The 21,278-nt window shown below is 36.4% G+C and overlaps 1 protein-coding gene across 1 annotated transcript in view; it reads left to right on the forward strand.

Annotated features, from left to right (window-relative positions):
• IL1RAPL1 (interleukin 1 receptor accessory protein like 1) overlaps positions 1-21,278 on the forward strand; it is a 1,376,054-nt gene that overhangs the window by 789,617 nt on the left and 565,159 nt on the right. The window contains exons 4-5 of the mRNA XM_066356450.1: positions 17,598-17,784; positions 20,987-21,140. Of these exons, the coding sequence (XP_066212547.1) occupies positions 17,598-17,784; positions 20,987-21,140 (341 nt within the window). The remainder of the gene's footprint in view (positions 1-17,597; positions 17,785-20,986; positions 21,141-21,278) is intronic.

The following is a 21,278-nucleotide window of genomic DNA, read 5'->3' on the forward strand; positions in this document are numbered from 1 at the left end:
GCATGCGCCCGACCGGGATCCACCCGGCACGCCCACCATGGGGCGACGCTCTGCCCACGAGGGGGCGATGCTCTGCCCATCCTGGGCGTCGCCATATTGCGACCAGAGCCACTCTAGCGCCTGGGGCAGAGGCCACAGAGCCATCCCCAGCGCCCGGGCCATCTTTGCTCCAATGGAGCCTTGGCTGCGGGAGGGGAAGAGAGAGACAGAGAGGAAAGTGCGGCGGAGGGGTGGAGAAGCAAATGGGCGCTTCTCCTGTGTGCCCTGGCCGGGAATCGAACCCAGGTCCTCCGCACGCTAGGCCGACGCTCTACCGCTGAGCCAACCGGCCAGGGCGGAAAGTAGTTTTGATAGCTGACTGTAGCATAGTCTCCTAAGTAATTATTCCACCTCCCCTCTGGCTAAGAAGACATGTTTTTAATATGGTCCATACTTCTCAAATGACTGAATTTCAAAATGTTTGTTCCATGTACCCAGCTGTGGACATTCACAAATATTTAAATTTCCATATTTAGAATCCCCTGAATGATTGACACATCTAAAACTTAAAAAAAGAAAAAGAACAGAGCTAATAATAGACATGCCCTGGCTCATAGTGTTTTATTTATTTATTTTTTTTCCTACTGCTTCATCTAGGGATGCCTTTCACATTAAGCTTCACATCAACTGCAGCTCTTTCTGGCAATAATAAGAGACAAGTTTAATTAAATTTCAAATATACGAGATTTCCCTTCCAGAAAGATGTTCTAGTCATACTGAACCTTTTATATAAAAATGAAAAGTTGAACCTGGAGAACAAAAATGGAAGAGGGCTGTATTCACAAGAGAAGAAAATTAAATATAAGAGTTATGTGATTTATTTCCTTTATGAGGTTCTGTTGGAAAGGAGATTAAACTTTTAAAAAGTGGTGACCTTGATATGAATTCCATATTTAGCCAGTGGTGAAATATTACGAATAATGAAGAGCATGTGAAACATTGGGCATCACTGAGAACATTCAAGGGATGTAGAGAAGATGACAATCTAAGGAGTTAAATCATCACTGCAAATAATATAATAGCAATAAAACATTATGTAACAGTTTTTCCATTACAAAGTATGTTTACATCAGGATGGAATTTGCTTCTCACACCCACTCTATGAAGTTAAGTATCCTTATAATTTTATAATCAGGTAACTGAAGTTCCAGAAGAATTACTTGTCCATGATTACATAGCTTGTTAGTGGATTTTTCCACCCACGCAAACCTCTTCTTCTTGTATTCTCTATCACATTTGGATAAAGATTAGATATACTTGTACGCTTTTTTTAAAACTTCTAATCATGTCTTTAATATCATTCTATGGCATTGTTATTCTGACAATCTAAGTGTGAAGTGTTTTATTCCTACATTTTTGTTGACAAGAATCCTTAATATAATTGTCACATTCTAAGCGTGTTTGTATTTACAAGGAAATATAAATCATTAAATCATTTTATTTTTTCTAAAAACGCCCTATTTTTGCCAAGTGAAGTTGTTTGATTGTTGGTATTTAAAACATTTGTTTTTTCAGTGAACTGTAGATGATTCAGATTAATGGCACTTCTTTCTTGTCAGAAAATATAAAAGGTACTATTGCTTGGAATTATTATTGAAAAGAAGCCAACTTTGAAGTATGCATAATCATATAGAATTAAAAAGTATTTTCCCCCAAATGTCTAATTCTTCCTTTAAATTAAACCAACTCATAGTTTAATTCTGTTCTTTTTTCTTTCCCCATATTTGTTTTAGATTCATAAATAAAACTTTTCATCATAAATAGGAAAGCTAAAGTACCTTAATTTATTAACTGTGTTGTGTTTAAATAATGCTATTTGTAATATTTTAAATTATTATAGCTATATAATTTGTTTATCTCTTTCTTTGACCTGATGGGAGACTTCTAGGAATGTCTGTATAATGTAGATTAAATGCTTAGGTATTTGTTTTTTAACTAATGTATTGGCCCCGGTCTAGCCAATTAAAGCAAATTAATTCCAAGTAGTTCAATGGGGGGAATTTTATTTTGTATTTTTCTGAAGTTGGAAACGAGGAGGCAGACAGACTCCTGCATGCGCCCACTGGGATCCACCTGGCATACCCACCAGGGGGCGATGCTCCGCCCATCTGGGGCATTGCTCTGTTGCAACCAGATCCATTCTAGTGCCTGAGGCAGAGGCCATAGAGCCATCCTCAGCACCCGAGCCAACTTTTCTCCAATGGAGCCTTGGCTGCGGAAGGGGAAGAGAGAGATAGAGAGGAAGAGAGGGGGAGAGGTGGAGAAGTAGATGGGTGCTTCTCCTGTGTGCCCTGGCCAGGAATCGAATCCGGGACTCCTGCATGCCAGACCGATGCTTTACCACTGAACCAACTGGCCAGGGCAATGGGAGGAATTTAATATGGGAAATAATTTACAAATATGTTAGGAGAGGCAAAATGGTAGGACATGAAGCAATCTAGGTTTATCAACTGCAGGAAGCCATTACCACCCCTATTATGTCTGAAAGGAAAAAGAGAGAGAAGAAGAAGTGTCAGATGCATAGGCTGAAATGACAGATCCTCTCTTAGAAAAAAATCCAATCTCAAAATCAGTTGGCAGGAGACTAGAAAATGAAGGATATATTTATGGGATAAAGTGGTGAATAAGGAAGAGTAGACTCCATCTCTCATGGTACTTATACCTTATAAAAAAGACATAAAGTCAAGGAAATATCAATTTGTGGTAATGATGGGATAAATACAACACAGAGTGGTATACTGAAAAACCATAAGCCTTTATTGGCCTCATCAATTTCAGGTATTAATTTGATTTTTTTTACTATTACATTGAAATAATATTTAACTTAATTATTGAGTTATTGGTAGCCCCTCACTTGCTTTATACCTCTTTCTTTGGAGTAAAACTATAATGTCTCAAGGAAATTCTAGCCATTTTGCTTGAGCAACTAGGTAAATGGTTTAGCTATTGGTGAGATAAGGGAGAAAAGGATAAAAGTAGATTCAATGGTAAAAATTAAAAATTTAATACCAGAACAAGTTAAGGCTGAAGTAATATTTTTAGATTTTAAATAATTATGATAAATAGGCAATAGATTATATAAATCTAGCGCTCAGAGAGGGTTTAGAGCTAGAGACACAAATATAGGACACAAAACAGAGATAGTATTTTAAGTGAGTAAAAGCATCACTTGAAATCATGTCATCAAAATAATTAAAAATAAAAATTTTAAATTAATAAATAAACTGTGAGGATTAAAGGAGATTATACAGAAGAAGATTAAATGTTATAATTCATATAAGTTTTTTTAAAAATTAATAGTTTTATTGTGATATAATTCACCTATTATATAATTTACTCATATAAAGTATCTAATTTAAATTTTTTTATTTGGTTACAATATATACAACATAAAATTTACTGTTTTTACAATTTTAATTGTACAATTTAGTGGCATTAAGTACATACACAATGTTGTGCAAATGTCACCACTATTCATTTCCAGAAATATTTTATCTTTCCAAACAGAAATTCTGTACCCATTAAACCATAACTCCCCATTCATTCCTCTTTCCCAGTTCTGGGTAACTTCTCTTCTATTTTTATCCCTATGAATTTGCTTATTTTAGGTACATAATTTAAGTAGAGTCATATATTTGTCCTTTTGTGTCAAACTTATTTCACTTAGCATAATGTTTTCAACATATATCCATGTTATAGCATGTACAAGAATTTTATTTCATTTAAAGGCCAAATAATATTCCATTGTATGTATAAACCACAGTTTGTTTATCCATTTATCTCTTGATGGACATTTGGGTTGTTGGTATCTTTTAGCTAGTGTGATTAATGCTGGTCTGAACATTGGTGTACAATTATCTGTATAAGTTCTTACTTTCCTAGTAGAATTCTTATATCATGTGGTTATTCTATGTTTAACTTTCAAGGACCTGTCAGACTGGGTTCTATAGTGTCTGGCTGTAGCATTAAACATGCCTACCAGCAATGTAAAAATGTTCCAATTTCTCTATATCCCTGCCAAAAATTGTTGTTTTCCATTTTTTTTATTAATAGCTATCCTAATAGAATTAAAGTAGTATTGTATAAAGCTTTTTGCACAATGTTCTTCCCTCTAGCATTTCATCTCATTAGAATATAAGCTTTGCCTTACCATGCAGTGGCTCAGAGGATAGAGCGTCGGATTGGGATGTGGAGGACCCAGGTTCGAGACACCAAGGTTGCTAGCTTGAGTGCAGGCTCATCTGGTTTGAGCAAAGCTCACCAGCTTGGACCCAAGGTCACTAGCTCGAGCAAGGGGTTACTCGGTCTGCTGAAGGCCCACAGTCAAGGCACATATGAGAAAGCAATCAATGAACAACAAACGTGTCACAACAAAAAACAAATAATTGATGCTTCTCATCTCTCTCCGTTCCTATCTGTCCCTATCTTCTATCCCTCTCTCTGTCTCTGTAAAAAAAAAAAAAAAAAAAAAAAGAATATAAGCTTCATGAAGTAATGATTTGCTTCTTCACTGCTTTATCCCCAGCTGGGCTAGACATATAGTCATATAGCTTTTGCTCAATAAATATGTATTGACTGAATGAATGAATTTTTCATGCTCAGTAAATGATAGTTAACTCAGTCTTATCTATTCATTCTTGTGTTATGTTGTGTGTCCCCTGCTGGGCTTAATGGTTTTGTTTTTTCTTTTTCTTTCTTTTTCTCTTTTTGTAATGAAACAAAATGTCTTTGCTCTGAGAAGTTTAAGAGACAGTATAATGAATGAAGTTCCATAGAATAAAATTATCTCAAACCATAACAGGAAAAAAAGAAAGAGGTGAAAGAAAAAAGAACTAACATGCAAAATAGAGACAGACTCATACATAGAGAGCAAGCTGACAGCTATGGGGGAGAATTTGAGTGAGGCAGGTGAAAACAAAACAAAAAAAACCTCCTAGACTCAGAAGATCAAGCTGACAGCTATGGGGGAGGGTTTGAGTGAGAGAGGTGAAAAAAACAAAACAAAAAAACCCCCTCATGGATCCAGACAATAGTGTGGTGATTGCCATTGTTGGAAGAGGGGGATATAGAGGAGAGTATGAGGACATAAATGGTGATGGAAAAAGACTTGATTTGGCAGTGAACACATAATACAGTGTACAGAGATGAGTTGTAGAACGGGGCACCTGAAACCTGTATTATTATGTTAACCAATGTCACCCTGTTGGGCATATGAGTTTTAAAAATCTATATTTTCTGGATTTGCTGGCTTTTATTGTTAAAAATGGCTGCTGCCCAGGTAAATTGTGCTGCCAGGTGACACTGCTAAATACCTTCCTGCTTGGGAAGGGTCTTTGTTATGCTAATGTGTGCTGGAGGAGAGGTTTTCTTGCCAAAAAGTTTTAAGAAAAAGAAGCAAAAGAAGAAGGAGGCCATGTTTTTGCAGAGTGAGAGCAGGGAGGAAGAGTGCTGGAGAGAAAGAAACCAAGATAGAAGGAAAGGAGAGAGAAGCCAGTTTGTGCAGAGAGTAAGAAACCATGTTGACAGATGGGGAACCAGGGGTGATTAAGGCTGGTGGAGGCCTTTGATTCTAGAAAAACACAGAAAAGATTCTCCTGGTTGTGTAACCAGAGAACATGAGAGTGGTTTTTGGTGCCCTGTGTATGTTTTACTTGCTGGCTGGTTGCAAGGCTAGAATAAAGGGATGGCCCACCAGTATTTGGCTCCACTATTTCTCTACCATCTGCCTGAATTCAATGAAAATCTGCATGTAAATAGCCATGATGGCGGCAGGCCCTGGCCTTACACACTCCAATAAATTCAATTAAGAAAAAAATAGAAAAATATGAAGTTAAAAAATTGTGGAAAAAGCAAGCAAGATCTCACATGTCATTTTAAAATTTAGAGCACCAAGCTGGTGCTATGAACATATAAGTTGAGGGCAGTAACTGCACTCTCTTTGTCGAGGAACATTTCTGACTTTCATTCCCATTTTTCCAAACCTCTCTCGGATGAGTAATAATTTTCCATGAAACAAACACTGTTCTGTCTTTTTTGTGTGCAGAAATTGGGCTATTTTTAAAATATGCTAAATTCAATGAAGTTACTCTTTACAGGAAACTCTGACCATAAATTTTAATTAACATTATATCTTTTAAACTACGCCAGTCTCCAGGGCCTGGAAATATACATCTCTGTCAATTTTATGAACCATATTAAGTTTTTGTCCTATCAATGTAATTAAGAATATGATATGAAATACCCTTTGTAATTAAGGATATTTACCATCTTCAGAGTTTATTTTATTTATTACTAATATACTTTTAACTAGAAAGCAAAGCTATTATCAAGAAATATTGACCTTCAAAGTAAGACTGAATAAAGCACATGCCATTATGACATTAAAAAAAAAACCTTTAGAGAAGTATTAATAGGAAAAAATCACTGATTATGTAGCTTATTTCCTGACATTATCCAGATTTGGTTTATATGCAGTAAGGAAAAAAGCATGTTTTTTGACTTTCAAAAGATTAATCTGACTCTTAAAAAAAAAGACTATTTGTGAATGGGTATAATTTCTGTGAACTCTGATAGTTCTTTGTCTTCTTTAAAGATCAATGTAGTTTTTGTTTCACTCTGTCAGAAGTTTTCCTGAATTTTTTATTTTAAAATGAGAAGGTTAACTGTAGGATTAGTTGAGCATCTGTATCCTAGGTCCCCTCTTCTCCACATCAGTCTGAGAACAAGTTTTAACAGTGCCAAAACTATTACAATCATTTTAGAAAAAGCTGCCTTTGTGATGCTTGCAGAGGAAAAAAAAGTCATTTACAACTGACCTATTTGTGGCCTACTCATTCATCTTTCTTTCCCTTATCTTTCAAATTAAGAAGGTCAGCTACCACTAGAAGAGGATCCATTATATGCAGGGTGGAAGAAAGAGATAATCAGGTGATTGCAGGTGGCTACTCAAGGCCAGGGGATCTTTACAGCTGTGTTATACTTTTTTTTGGTCTGGCCCAGAGGACATATCTGATGTCAGGAATTGTGTGCTATGTCAAAGAAGCATACAACAAAAGAAGCTTTAAAATAGTATGGTGGGTATAGATGAGAGCTTTTTAGAGGGAATAAAATAAAAAGAAATGTAATCAGAACTATGTAGTCATTAACTAATAGTTAATTCACTTATTTAACAAATATCAACTGAGAATACCTACTATATGACTGGCACCATTTCTAGACTTTATGGAAATTATTAGGTCTTTTAAGTCCTTAGCTTCAATAGACTATTACAGTGAAAAATTTCTATAATGGATTATTCTTCGTGTACTAACTGAAACTGGAAACTAGAATGTTCATAAGGAGACAAAGAATTTAAAATTTTTTTTAAAGTGTTAATTTATCAAAAAGTTAAATGTAGAATAATCATAGGATACAAAATTTGCATCCTTAGGTATATACCAAAACTATTGAATGAAGGGACTCCAACAAATATTTGTTCAAGATGTTCATAGCAACATTATTCTCAATAGCCAAAATATAGAAACAAACCCAACTGTCTATCAGTTTATATACTAATCAAGGAAATATGGTATATCCTTATAATGGGCTACTGTTCAAAAATGATGCATACTACAACATGGATGGATCTTGAATAAACAGTGCTAAGTGAAACAAGGCAGACATAAAAGTCCACATGTTATATGATTCATTTTTTATGAAATTTTGTGAATAAGCAAATTCATGAAGACAGGAGCAGACTGGGGATGGGCAAATGGGGATTGATTGCTAGTGGGTATGGCTTTCCTTTAGGGATGATGAAAATGTCTTAGAAATAGAGAGAGGTGATGGTTTCATACATTATGGATGTACTAAATGGCACTTCATTGTATCCTTTCAAATGGTTAATGGTTAATTTTATGTTGTATAAATTTTACCTGAGTTAAAATATATACTCTCTAGATTAAAGTGAAGTGGTTACCAGGGGGAGGAGATGGGGAGAAAGGGAAGAAAGAGGGCCAAATATAAGGTGATGGAAAATGATTTGACATTGCGTGATGGATACACGACATAATCAACAATTCAAATGCTGTATAAATGTTTACCTGAAACCTATCTACTCTTATTTACCCCTTTAAATTTAATTTTCTGAATAAAATTAAATTTGTGCGTTCTCATTTCAAACAGCATATAGCTAACATGCTTATTTTATATATTAGAAGGAGAATACATATTAACAAAACAGACAGCAAAATAAGTAGAAATAAGCAATTGCGAATTGTGATAATTATGAAGAAAATACACAAAAGGATAAGATGACTAAAGATTGAGAATGTCAACTGTTGGCTTCCCTGAAGAAATTATTTGTAATTTATGTGACCTTAGGCCTATATCTTGGGCCTCATTTTTCTTCAATGACATGTTTATTGTCGTTTTGTTTTGTTTGTTTTGTTTTGTCTTTCTCCCTATCGCTGTCTTCATTCTCAAGAGGAGATCTGGACAGTGACCTGAGGGTCCACAGTGGTGAAGCTTAAAAGTGTTCATGCCAAAAGGCACACTGGATTAGAATTTCAAACATGAGACCTCCTCAGCCTTATTCATTCTTAATATTCCAGAAATACTAGGCTAAAATATGATAAAGTTATGTTAATCTCTTTCCATCCAAAAAGAGGGAAAGAATTATTTTGAATTTATAATTAGCGTAAGACCACAGGTGAAGTTCAATTTACCAGTTAACTTTATTTTTTTAAAAAAAAGTATTTTAAACAAGAAGACAAGCAGCCGACATTTGTAGGCATTACCATTTGCTCAGTGGTCTCACGCTAATCTTTTCTCAGATTGATTTCAACCACAGTTAAATCACCAGGTGCTCCAGAGCTCTTCTGTAAAAAAAAAAAAACTAATCCAAACAAATTTCATATTTCATGCCAGTAGCTATAAACATAGTGTGTGTTAGAAAGATAACATAAGTCTCTTTCAGCTAGTGTAGCTCTAAGATACCCGTGGAGTGTGTGAGCTCCCAGAACTGTTGGCAAATCCAATAGGTGAGCCATAGTTCCAGGAATCTTTGAAGCCAGACATGCTTTTCAGTCTTAGAAGTCCCAAGTTTTCCCAACGACTGAGATTCTCCATCTATAAAACCACCAAATGCAAAGAATGTGTGAGTATAGTCACATCAACATTGGCAAGCAAGAAAAGTCACCATTGTGAGGTGCATGCAGAAGAAAGAAATCAGTGAGGTTTGATGGACAAGTGTTGAGGAAACCCAAAATGCATACATGAGAAAAAACACTTAGATGATAAGACAAGATCCACTGAAGCTCAAAAAATAGGGTGGATAAATACCAAGAACTAGACAGAGCACTAAGGCAATAAAGTGGATAATAATTTCACTAGAAGAACAGCCCTAACAACTGAATTAGAAAAGTAACATTAACCTGAGGCTAATATATTCAAGATACATTCCAAAGAAAGTTATACCCCATGTGGGAGAGAGTTCCTTGGGAGGATACAAGGTTTTGAGGCAGAAATGCAGCCAAACTAAAGGGAAAAGGCAGCCCTGTCCAGGAGGAGGGAGAAACACTAAAGAATGCCACTGCTAGCCTGACCAGGCGGTGGCGCAGTGGATAGAGCGTCGGACTGGGATACAGAGGACCCAGGTTCGAGTCCTCGAGTCCTCGAGGTCGCCAGCTTGAGCGTGGGCTCATCTGGTTTGAGCAAAAAGCTCACCAGCTTGGACCCAAGGTCGCTGGCTCAAGCAAGGGGTTGCTCAGTCTGCTGAAGGCCCGTGGTCAAGGCACATATGAGAAAGCAATCAATGAAAAACTAAGGTGTCACAATGCTCAATGATAAACTAATGATTGATGCTTCTCATCTCTCCGTTCCTGTCTGTCTGTCCCTGTCTATCCCTCACTCTGACTCTCTCTCTGTCTCTGTAAAAAAAAAAAAAAAAAAAAAAAAAAAAAAAGAAAGAAAGAAAAAAAAGAATGCCACTGCTAGAGAAAAGCCTTTCCTGTTTTAGCAACTGGAAACTCCAGTTTGCCAGCCTGTTCATGCCCAAGCACCATAAATGGAAGTTTCCCAGTGGACAGGCTGCTCCCAGGTATATGAGCCTTGCAATCAATTCTGCCATTCAACCCACATCAGCTAGATGATAATCAACTGAGTTTCTTATTAAAGATATAAATGAACAAAAACAAAACATCATCAAATATTTCAGAAAAAGAAACTAAATGAAAGGGAAGACTGATAGAAAAAAATAATTTAATCTACAAACTGATTTCACAAGAAGTGGAGAAGATTAAGATGCAGAACTGAAAAATAAATAATGTTCTAAGTGATATTTTTATGGTCGAGAGTACAAAGAAAAGTCAATAAAAGTTTGTTAGAAAAGAAAAAGAGACATATAACAGAGGAACCACGTGCATAGCTTCAAGCATCACCATAAAGACAGATTTAAAAAATTAAATATAGGGAACATAGTAAGGTTTTAAGATTAAAAATAAACTATCAAAGTATATTTATGGCTCACCAAACTGTTAAGAAGTTCTCTCCACAATCTAACCCTGAAATTTTAGGTTCCCAACACCTTATTTTCACAACTAATGATTAAACACCATGGTCAAATGTATGATTAAAGAGCCACCTTCCAGACCAGTTCAGTTTTACACAGGTGTATAGTAACTGAACTTTCAGACCCACCATACCTCTGTGCTGCTGTTCAGAGCCCAAGCATTTGTGATACTACAAAAATACTATGTGTTTTTGCCTGACCAGGCAGTGGCACAGTGGATAGAGCGTCAGATTGGGATGCAGAGTACCCAGGTTCGAGACCCTGAGTTCCCCAGCTTGAGCACAGGTTCATCTGGTTTGAGCAAAGCTCACCAGCTTGGACCCAAGGTCACTGGCTTGAGCAAGGGGTTACTCGGTCTGCTGTAGCCCCCCTGTCAAGGCATATATGAGAAAGCAATCAATAAACAACTAAAGTGCCACAACGGAAAATTGATACTTCTTGTCTCTCTCCCTTCCTGTCTAACCCTATCTATCTATTCCTCTCTCTGATTCTCTCTCTGTCTTTGTCAAAAAAAAAAAAAAAAGAAAAGAAAACGAAAAAAAAAATATGTGCTTTTATTTTTACAGAAACAATTATGGACAAAAAATGTGACTCAGAAACTCACCAGTAAGTCTTAGAGTAAAGCATTTAAAACAGAGATATAGAACAAGTTCATCCTTTAAAACCACTGATAAAATTCCTGACTGTATTTTATGATTATTCCAAAAAGAGAATAAAGATTATGATATTACTTTAAGATCTGCTGCTTTTTCTCTTTTAGTTCTTATTGGGTATGTGAGAGTTTAAGGACCTAAATTTTCAAATAAATCCAAGTACAAGGATAGTCTGCCTTTCTCCAGAAGATACCTGTTTTAGAATGTAAAATAATATAAAATCAGGGACTAAGAATAGTTCATCTCCTTTTGTTTCAAACACTGCTATGTATATATGGTTATGTGTGCTAATGTAGCCCTGGTTACCTCTACTAGAACATAGAAGAGACCAATGAATTAGAAGTTAGGAGATGTAAATTCTAATCCCATTTCTGCCACTAATTAAAGAGGAGAACTTGGATAAATCATGGACTTCTTTAGGCATTGGGTCATATTGAAAGAAGTAACTGTCTAATTTATAATACATTGTGGGTCACCCTTGCCAAAGAAAACTAAGTTTTTTTTTCATTCATATTAACATTACTTTGCTGGAATTGTAACTGACTCTTGACTCTCAATTATGAACTGTTTTCTGCACATACATACATTTATATTTTACCTCGGTAGCCATTTTATAAACATAGAAACTGCATTATTTAACTTTTTGCCCAGATAGTGGCTCATCTGTTCTGTACCATAGAAGCTAAGTCAATATGCACTAATGATTTTTACTGGACATTCTTCTGTAGGTGCATTCTCCTTACCCCAGTTACCTTGTTGCTCAGTATTTCTCTGATTGCAAAGAGCCTCAGCGCCATTGCAGTCATGTTACAAATCTGATGTTGGCGGATGATACTTTTTACTTCGAGAGTGTATAACTCCACTCAGGGGGATTATATATTTATCAATATTAATCTGTCACAAGTTGCTTGCTTCTTCTTAGCTCTTCTCAGTAAGTTAGGACTACAGTGTTCATTGGCTGCTGCTTTATTTTTAGCTTTTCAAATCACCTCCTGATGAACAAAAACAGTAAACAAGTATTAAAACATCAAAAATAATTTGAAAGCAGTGCTATCCTGGGGAGCCTGGAATGCCAGACGTTATCAGACAGTTGTAAATCAGCAGTCCCCTCACAGAGCCAGGGAATTAAAGTCAGAGGAGTAGGAATACCTAAATGTACTTGTCTGGAGCAACCTTCTGAAAATTAGGGGTCAGTTCCATTATAGATTAACAGGAGGATGGCGAGCGCAAGGAGTCCATTTTTTTTAACTTTACTTATTCTGGTCAAGCCTGATCATATATCCAAGATGAAAAATATAAGGACTCATCTGAATTCTTTTTTTGTGTATGTGACAGAGAGAGACAGAGAGAGGGACAGATAGGGACAGACAGACAGGAAGGGAGGGAAATGAGAAGCATCAATTCTTCGTTGCAGCATCTTAGTTGTTCATTGATTGCTTTCTCATATGTGCCTTGACCAGGGGGCTACAGCAGACTGAGTGACCCCTTGCTCAAGCCAGCAACCTTGGGCTCAAGCTGGTGAGCCTTGCTCAAACCAGATGAGCCTGCACTGCAAGCTGGCAACCTCAAGGTCTCAAATATGAGTCCTCCGCGTCCCAGTCTGACGCTCTATCCACTGCGTCACTGCCTGGTCAGGCTCCTCTGAATTCTTAAGCTTCACAGTAATTAAACACCAAAGAACTCAGGGCATCATCATGGTGATAGTGTCTATCTAACCTACCTTGTCAACAAACACTGTGTATCTATACTGTAAAATGGAAATTTAAAGGAAATAAGAAAAAAGGTCACAGTGCTGATAATAAGATCTAACACGTAGTGCATGCTCACCAGAAGCCTGGCACTCTTTTGATCTCTATGTGTTCTAACACATTTGATTCGCACAGACAGCTATGGGGTCTTTAGTTTTATTTTCTCCTTGTACAAACGAGGCAACAGAAACCTAAGGGTCAATAATGTTCCTTAATTTTAAAAATAATGAGTGATTGAGATATAATCTGACTGCAGTTGGGCTTGGGAGAACTTGTTCTGGACTCTGCCTGGGTAATAGAGAAAAATGCCTGATATTATTAGATATAAGGAAATATGGTAAAACCCACAAAGAACAGTAATGAGTAGTGAGAGGAGAATGAAAACCTATGACTCATGAATTCAAAAGATTAACATGGAAGTTTCAAAATTAGAAGTCACTGATTTGCGTCACAGAAAAATCTGTTCTTTAAGAATTCTAACATGTTGTACAAATATCAGTAATACTCCAAAACCTGAATATTTTTCTAAGACATTTTTGGACTGTGTCCCAAGATAGTTAATAGCTTAACTTAGATAATTATTTTTTCTGGGAAAAAAATTATCTTAAAATGAGCCTGGAAAGAGCATGCTCCAGACTTTACTGGAGTAAAATGAATAAATAATGCATGAGCAATGTTGCTGGCAAACCCAAAGGGGATTTATTCCCACTTGGGTGTGAAGCTCAAGCTAAAATTGCCACGCTTTCTTTTATCTCAAAGCTGTTTCTTTTTCAGTATTTCCGATGCTGAAAGGTTGACTCTACCTTTCATATACTCATCTGAAAAAAAAATGCTTCATCTTGTATGCTTCTCTCTTTACTTTGCTCGTTCAATGTCACATTGATTCTGTATCTTAAATATATTTTGAACACGATCCTTCGTTTCTGTCTCAACAGGCATTGCCTTTGTTGGAGCTGCCATCTTTCTGCTGAATGAATGCAGTCGGTATCTATTCTGTTTCACTGCACTTGGTACTCCTTCCAGTCCAATGCATTTTGCTCACTCCAGTCAGAAAAAAAAAATCCTTTCAAAAACGAAATCTCATTATTTCCCAACACAGAGTCCAAATTCTTTGCACTGGCTTACACAACTTTCAGTCTGGCTCTTGCACACCTCTCCAGTCTCACTTCCTGCTGTTCCTTTGTAATTCTTTATGATCCAGCCACACCAAATTACTTGCAATCCCACAAACATGCAAGCTGTTTCATGCCTTTGAGCCTTTGTGCATAGTAGACCCTGAAATAACCTTTCTGAAAACTGCCAAATTCTTACTCATTCTTTAAGAAAACCAGCGATCCCAATTCATGAAATCTTCTTGTTTTTTCCTTTGACACTACTATGGTAGTACATAGGTCTTTGTAATACTGATTACATTGAATTTCATCTCTCTAATCGCATATCGCTTCACCTGGGCTGGAAGGGGCTAAGGGCAAGGAGTATGTCTTATCATGCTAGCAAATTTTCTGAAATACTCTCTCAGGAGTTTGTAGTCCTGTGTCTTAGTAGTCTCAGGCTACTGATTGACTTTGTTTAATAAGTAATGGTTTCACATATTAAGTATTTTAGATCTACTTGTAGACTACATGTTACACAAAGCTAGAAAAATCTATATTCAATAATTCTAATTTTGTAAGAGATTTCTTTGTTTCTCAGTATAAAGCTGAATAATTAACTAAATTTTTCCTCTTCTACTCTCAACACTTCTGATCCCACTTAAGTGGAGTTTTTCCCACACCACGCAATTCTGCAACACCAACTGGATATCTCCACAATTTAATTCAGTTCTGACACTATCTATACTGCTCACAAAAATTAGGGGATATTTTATCGCTTCATATTCATTTTGAAATATTCCCTAATTTTTGTGAGCAGTACACTTACAGTTACCATCATATCCCACAGGGTAAGGGCTCAGTTCCGCACAGTTTTTCTCCTTACAATTCAGATGCCAGTTGCCAGTCTGGGTTGTCCTCATGCTTATTCCTACAACCTCCTCCTGGGATTCAGTCATTTGCTAGAATGGCTCAAGAAATGTATATTTGATGTTGCTGATTTACTACAAAAGATATTTCAACAGACATAAATGAACATCCAGATAGAAGAGACGTGTAAGGCAAGGTATGGGGGAAGAGGCACAGAGCTTTCATGCCCTCTCTGGATGTGCTGCCTTCCGTGTACCTCCATCTATTTACGAAGACTGATGCTCATCATATCATTTCATTCAAGAGTTTTTTTGTGTTTTTTTTGTTTGTTTGTTTTTTTCTGAAGTTGGAAATGGGGAGGCAGTCAAACAGACTCTCCCACATGTGCCTGACCGGGATCCACCCGGCACACTCACCAGGGGTCGTCGCTCCCTGCAACCAGAGCCATTCTAGCCCTGAAACAGAGGCCATAGATCCATCCTTAGTGCCCCAGCCAACTTTGCTCCAATGGAGCCTTGACTGCGGGAGGGGAAGAGAGAGACAGAGAGGAAGGAGAGGGGGAGGGGTGGAGAAGCAGATGGGTGCCTCTCCTGTGTGCACTGGCCAGGAATCGAACCAGGGACTCCTGCACGCCAGGCCGATGCTCTACCACTGAGCCAACTGGCCAGGGCTCTCATTCAAGAGTTTTTATAGGCCCTGGCCGGTTGGCTCAGCGGTAGAGCGTTGGCCTGGCATGCGGGGGACCCGAGTTCGATTCCCGGCCAGGGCACATAGGAGAAGCGCCCATTTGCTTCTCCACCCCCCCTTCCTTCCTCTCTGTCTCTCTCTTTCCCTCCCGCAGCCAAGGCTCCATTGGGGCAAAGATGGCCCGGGCGCTGGGGATGGCTCCTTGGCCTCTGCCCCAGGCGCTAGGGTGGCTCTGGTCGTGACACAGCGACGCCCCTGAGGGGCAGAGCATCGCCCCCTGGTGCGCAGAGCATCACCCCTGGTGGGCATGCCGGGTGGATCCCGGTCGGGCGCATGCGGGAGTCTGTCTGACTGTCTCTCCCCATTTCCAGCTTCAGAAAAATACAAAAAAAAAAAAAAAAGAGTTTTTATAGAACTTACTCTCAAGCACCTACCCTCTTTCCTGAATGTCAGTGGGTGGATCTGAATGGTCCAACCCTCTGATCCCTTGGTCTTTCTGGTGACCAGCCACATCCTGAGGCTGTCTAGGGGCTTTACCCAAAGTCAATTTATTAGCAAAATCTCAGTTGTGGTAAAATGGGGATCTTATTTATAACAAAAGACATTATTGTCACTCGTAAAATTCTTAGAGTTTTAGGAGAGCTGTGCCCCACTCCTGGAAAAAGATCAAATATATTTTTATTATACCACAACTAGCTATGTTCTGGCCATTCTTATCATGTCATGTTAGCATTAAAAAAGGGGGGGGGAGAATCTAAATCAAGTCTCTACTTAAACATCAAAGCATCTTGGCTGAATAAGGAGGAGGACATGGGGGGGGTGGTTCATGCCCACCAGTGAAGAGACGAGAGGAACCACTGTCTCTGAACTCCTATGACAGGCCAAGCAGCCTTTTATTTATTATCACATTTAGTACTCTGACAAGTGTTGTCCCTGCAATCATCCTGAGAAGCTGAGAGGAGTTAAATAAGTTGTCCAAAGTTGCAGAAATAGTAAGTAATAAAACTCACATGCAGGAATTTGGTGGGCAAGTACACAAATAAGTCATTGGGCACTTGACAAATAAGAAGTTCTCTACAAAACCTTGAATCCGGTGTTTTAATCCTCTCTTTATTCCCACTGCCTGGCACCATGCCTGACACATCAGTGTTCATTGAATGCCTAGAGACACAAATAGCAAACAAAAATGGTGCAATTTATTAGAAAACTTCCTTTGGTCCCAACTCTTTCAAAGAGATCTCCAAACATGATTTTTCTTCTTGTGTATTCCAAGTTCTAAACCTATTTTTTTGAATCAGCAAAGAGTAAAATAAGATACTGATTTAATGAAATGATTCTGTAAAATCTATCAGGATGGAGGTGTCCTTACATAGTATTAGAATATTCTCCTGTTTGACAACGCGGACTGCTGGTACCAACCCAAATGACTATGGTCTGTAAAAGTAGTGGCTTTGCAATCCTTTTTATGCGAGACTATTTTCTGCCCAGCCTCACTGATAAACTCTGTTCTTATCAAGACAACAAGTACTATAGGAATTAAACAGCCCTATTGCTGTCCTTTTATTATATATAATAAATCAGTTATTTTTTTATTTCTCTGTTGAGTTTGCCAATTTTAGCATAAACTCAGACTTCACATATTCCTGACCTAAATCTTCCTTTATTTCTCTTATTTTTCTAGTTACAAATACCTTTATTGAACATTGTCTTTTCAAACCAAGCCTATATATAATACAAATAAAATTCCAGCAAATGAAAAGTATACAAATGTTTTCATATAACCAAGCACTGTTTATCTGGGTGACAAGAGAGAGTCACCTGTGGTATAAGCCACGATACTGTAACATTAATTGATCAATGGGGTTTTTGCATCTCTTTCTCTCTCAACACACTGACTTGGCAGCATTGCATTTAGTCCACACCTGGCTCAGGATACCATATTTATTCTGCTTCCTTACAGAAACTCCACTTATTGTATGAAAGTATCCATCTCACTGACAGTGGGTGAAAATGACACTGGACTCTGCTACAATTCCAAGATGAAGTACTTTGATAAAGCTGAACTTAGCAAAAGCAAGGAAATTTCATGCCGTGACATAGAAGATTTTTTACTACCAACCAGAGAACCTGAAATCCTATGGTATAAGGTATTAACTTTGATTAATTTTATTGCTTATATGTAGATTAATGCATGTCTTACAATTGAATAGTTGTATAAAAAATTTTAATGGGTGTGATACTGTTCAGCTCTACCTTCCTAAAATACCACACCAAATTGTGCTGGTCATTTTAAAGTTTTCAAACCAATGCCTTTGATAAATACTAGTTAATATTTGTATTGGTAGTCCATTATAATAAACTGTTGTGTTTATTTTTATATCTAGTTTAGACCTACAGTGCTTTCAAGTTTATTATAATATATATTGATAATTTCAGGAACTAACACTAAGATTCATTTCAGAGCTCTTCAGATAAGCAGTCCAAAATGTCCCCAAACAAAGAGAAAAAGAATTGATATGCTTCTGTGATAAAATGGTCCAGTTGTTTTTGAAATATTTTATTTAATGGCAGTATCTTTGTGCATATTCCGAATCTTTTCATATACAAGCATACATATTTTTAAATACCATCTGATGAAAACTGTAACATTATTAAAATGGTTTTATATTAACTTTCTTAAAAAGCAAAAGAAATTTTAGAATTAAACAGAATAAACCAATTCTCTCTTTCTTATCATGTCATTGACTTGAACTTACTCTTCAGTTCATTTCTGTATCATAAAATATATTTTTTTGTTATTTAATGTGTTCAAGACTATAATAGAGATGTATGAATATTTTTCTTGGATATTTTATCAATGGTTTAAAGATTCCTGGTAAAAAGTTTACTTTGTCCAAGTTACTGGCTTAGGAATTAGGAAGCTGGACCTTTCAGTAACTAGATCCAATAATGTCAGTATAGAGAATGTGAACCCCCATGATTGATTAATCACGATACAAAATTTTTTGAAATAAAACAAATATTGAAAAAATTTTAAAGAATTTTGCTAAAATTAACAATGCCCCTGCCTGAACTGTGATGGCTTAGTGGATAAAGTGCCGACATGAAATGCTAAGGTCGCAGGTTCGAAACCCTGGGCTTGCCTGGTCAAGGCACATTCAACAAGAAACCAGTGAAAAACTAAAGTAAAGCAACTATGAGTTGATTTTTTCACTCCCCTCTCTTCTCTTTATAAAATCAATTAAGAAAACCTTTTTTTTAAATTCCCCTCCTTGACTAAGACTTAATTTTGATACATGATAATATGCAATAGAGAATTTGGAACAGCAAGGGAACTATTGAAATATTTTTGTACTTTTCCCTTGAATGTCTATCTTCGACAATGTTAAAAAAAAAAGACAACTTAAATACTATTCTTACTGATTTCTGTTGTTGTGCAGATGAGTTTAATTTTTTCCCTTTTAAAGTTGAGTATTTCTTCTCCTGGTTCTCTGTAGTTTGCCTGCTTTCTACAAGCAGACTCTGAGAAACTCCTAATGATTTCTTTGAAGGGGAGAGCATTTGGGAAGTTTTACCCAAGGTCTTTAAGGACAAATATTTTTTTAGTACTTATATATGTACATTCAGCTTCTAGGCATACAATTTCATTGGTGTTTACTAATAAGCTGATCTTAAGAGTCATGTGCCACTTGTTACTTTTTGCAAGCAGTATCTCAAAATTTGTTGAAACCTTAGAAACTATGAGCATGCATATACACTCAAACACTCAAAAATTTAAGTGGCTGACCTCACATTTGTTCTCTTGTCATGTTTCTTCTAACATCCTAATCATTGTGACCTTAAGCTATAAAGACCATAACTAGTGGAGTGCAGTATATGTAGAATTTAAAAGTCCTGTAACACATCAGTGTATTTTTCCATAGCCAAGGATATGTATGTTCCATACATTCACTGTACAATTTATACACTGTTCACAGTTGTTTTTGTGCAAATATGAGGATATAAAGTGTATTTTTTTGGTCTAAAATGACTGGATAATTGTCCTCCAATTATACAAAGGCTTTGAGCCACATAAACAAAATAATGGTATGCAAAAATTTGATTTGGCAATAAAATTTTTTAGAAATAATATTACCTTTGAATAGTGTCAAAGAATTTAAAGCTATTTTATCCTCATTCTGTTGATTTGATATCTGGCTAGAGAAAATAGACTTCTCTTTTGGCAAAGACAGAAATCTCCCAAGCCAACATCATTATAATCCAAAGTTTAATTCAGAGACTGTAATTTGGTAGACCCATCGACAATGAAAATAGATATTTATGGAACTACAAAGACCTTTCATATAAATATTATTCATTTCTTTTATGAATTATGGAATGTATATACTATGAAGAGATGAAACTACTTAAAATATTGAAATAGAAGCATTTTCATCTATAGAATTATTCTTCTACTTTCCACAAAATTTAATTTTTTGATATCAACATTAAGGTGGTTATTTTCTCAAGCTTCAAATGTGGAGTATTTGTATCTAAAAAATTATTTCAGGAGCAATCTTAATAAATATTGTCCTCCTTTTTATTGAAGTGGCAACAAACTTTATTGGGGTGACTGATTTACAAAGCCATACAGATTTCAATTGTATAACTCAACAAGCATCATCTGTACATTGTGTCGTTCGCTTATAACCCAAAACAATGTCCCTTTCCATCCACATTTCTCCCATTTTCAAACTTCCAGCTACCCCCATCCCCCCTTTCTTTTGGCTATCACCGCACTAGTCTCTGTGTCTATGTGATATATGAATTACATCACCTTCTTTCATCAAGTCCCTTAACTACCTCCTCTGTTACAGCTGTCAGTATGTTCCACGGGTTCATGCCTCTGTTGCTATTTTGTTTATCAACTTAGTTTGCTCATTAGATTTCACATATAAGTAAGATCATATGATGTTGCTATGTAAAACAAACCAGAGAAAAACAAATGTCCCTTTTATATATAATAAATTAATATCAATCTTATTTTGATACATTAATCTTAGAAGTTTATAAAGCCACTCTTTGCTACAATACTTTTTTAAATAAATTGAGGTACCTGATTTTTCAAAGATGTGGAGAAGGTATGGAAATCTTTAGCATTATGTCCAAACTATTTAACCCTTTTAAAATATAGTTTTAGAAGTTTTTAGGTTAGTTACCTTAAATGCTTCATCTTTAGTTGTTATATAAATAATATATAAATATAAATACTATATAAGTAATATATAAAGTATATAGTATTTATAATTATATAAATACTATGAATATATAAATACTATATACACTACAAATATGTATTTCTTTATGCAGGAATGTAGGACAAAAGCATGGAGGCCAAGTATTGTATTCAAAAGAAATAACCTGCTTATAAGAGAAGTCAGAGAAGATGACATTGGAAATTATACATGTGAGTTAAAATATGGAGGCTTTGTTGTGAGAAGAACCACTGAATTAACTGTTACAGGTAAGCACCATCTTCAATATTTCATTTTCAAGTAATGAAAGTACTGCTTGAAGTTTGTTAATCTGCCGCATGTTGATTTTTTTAAATCTATGCAATGAAAGAAGTACTTAATCAAATGCTAAGTTGATTCCTATAGGT

Source organism: Saccopteryx leptura, chromosome X, assembly GCF_036850995.1.
Source record: "Saccopteryx leptura isolate mSacLep1 chromosome X, mSacLep1_pri_phased_curated, whole genome shotgun sequence".
NCBI classification, from domain to species: Eukaryota; Metazoa; Chordata; class Mammalia; order Chiroptera; family Emballonuridae; genus Saccopteryx; species Saccopteryx leptura.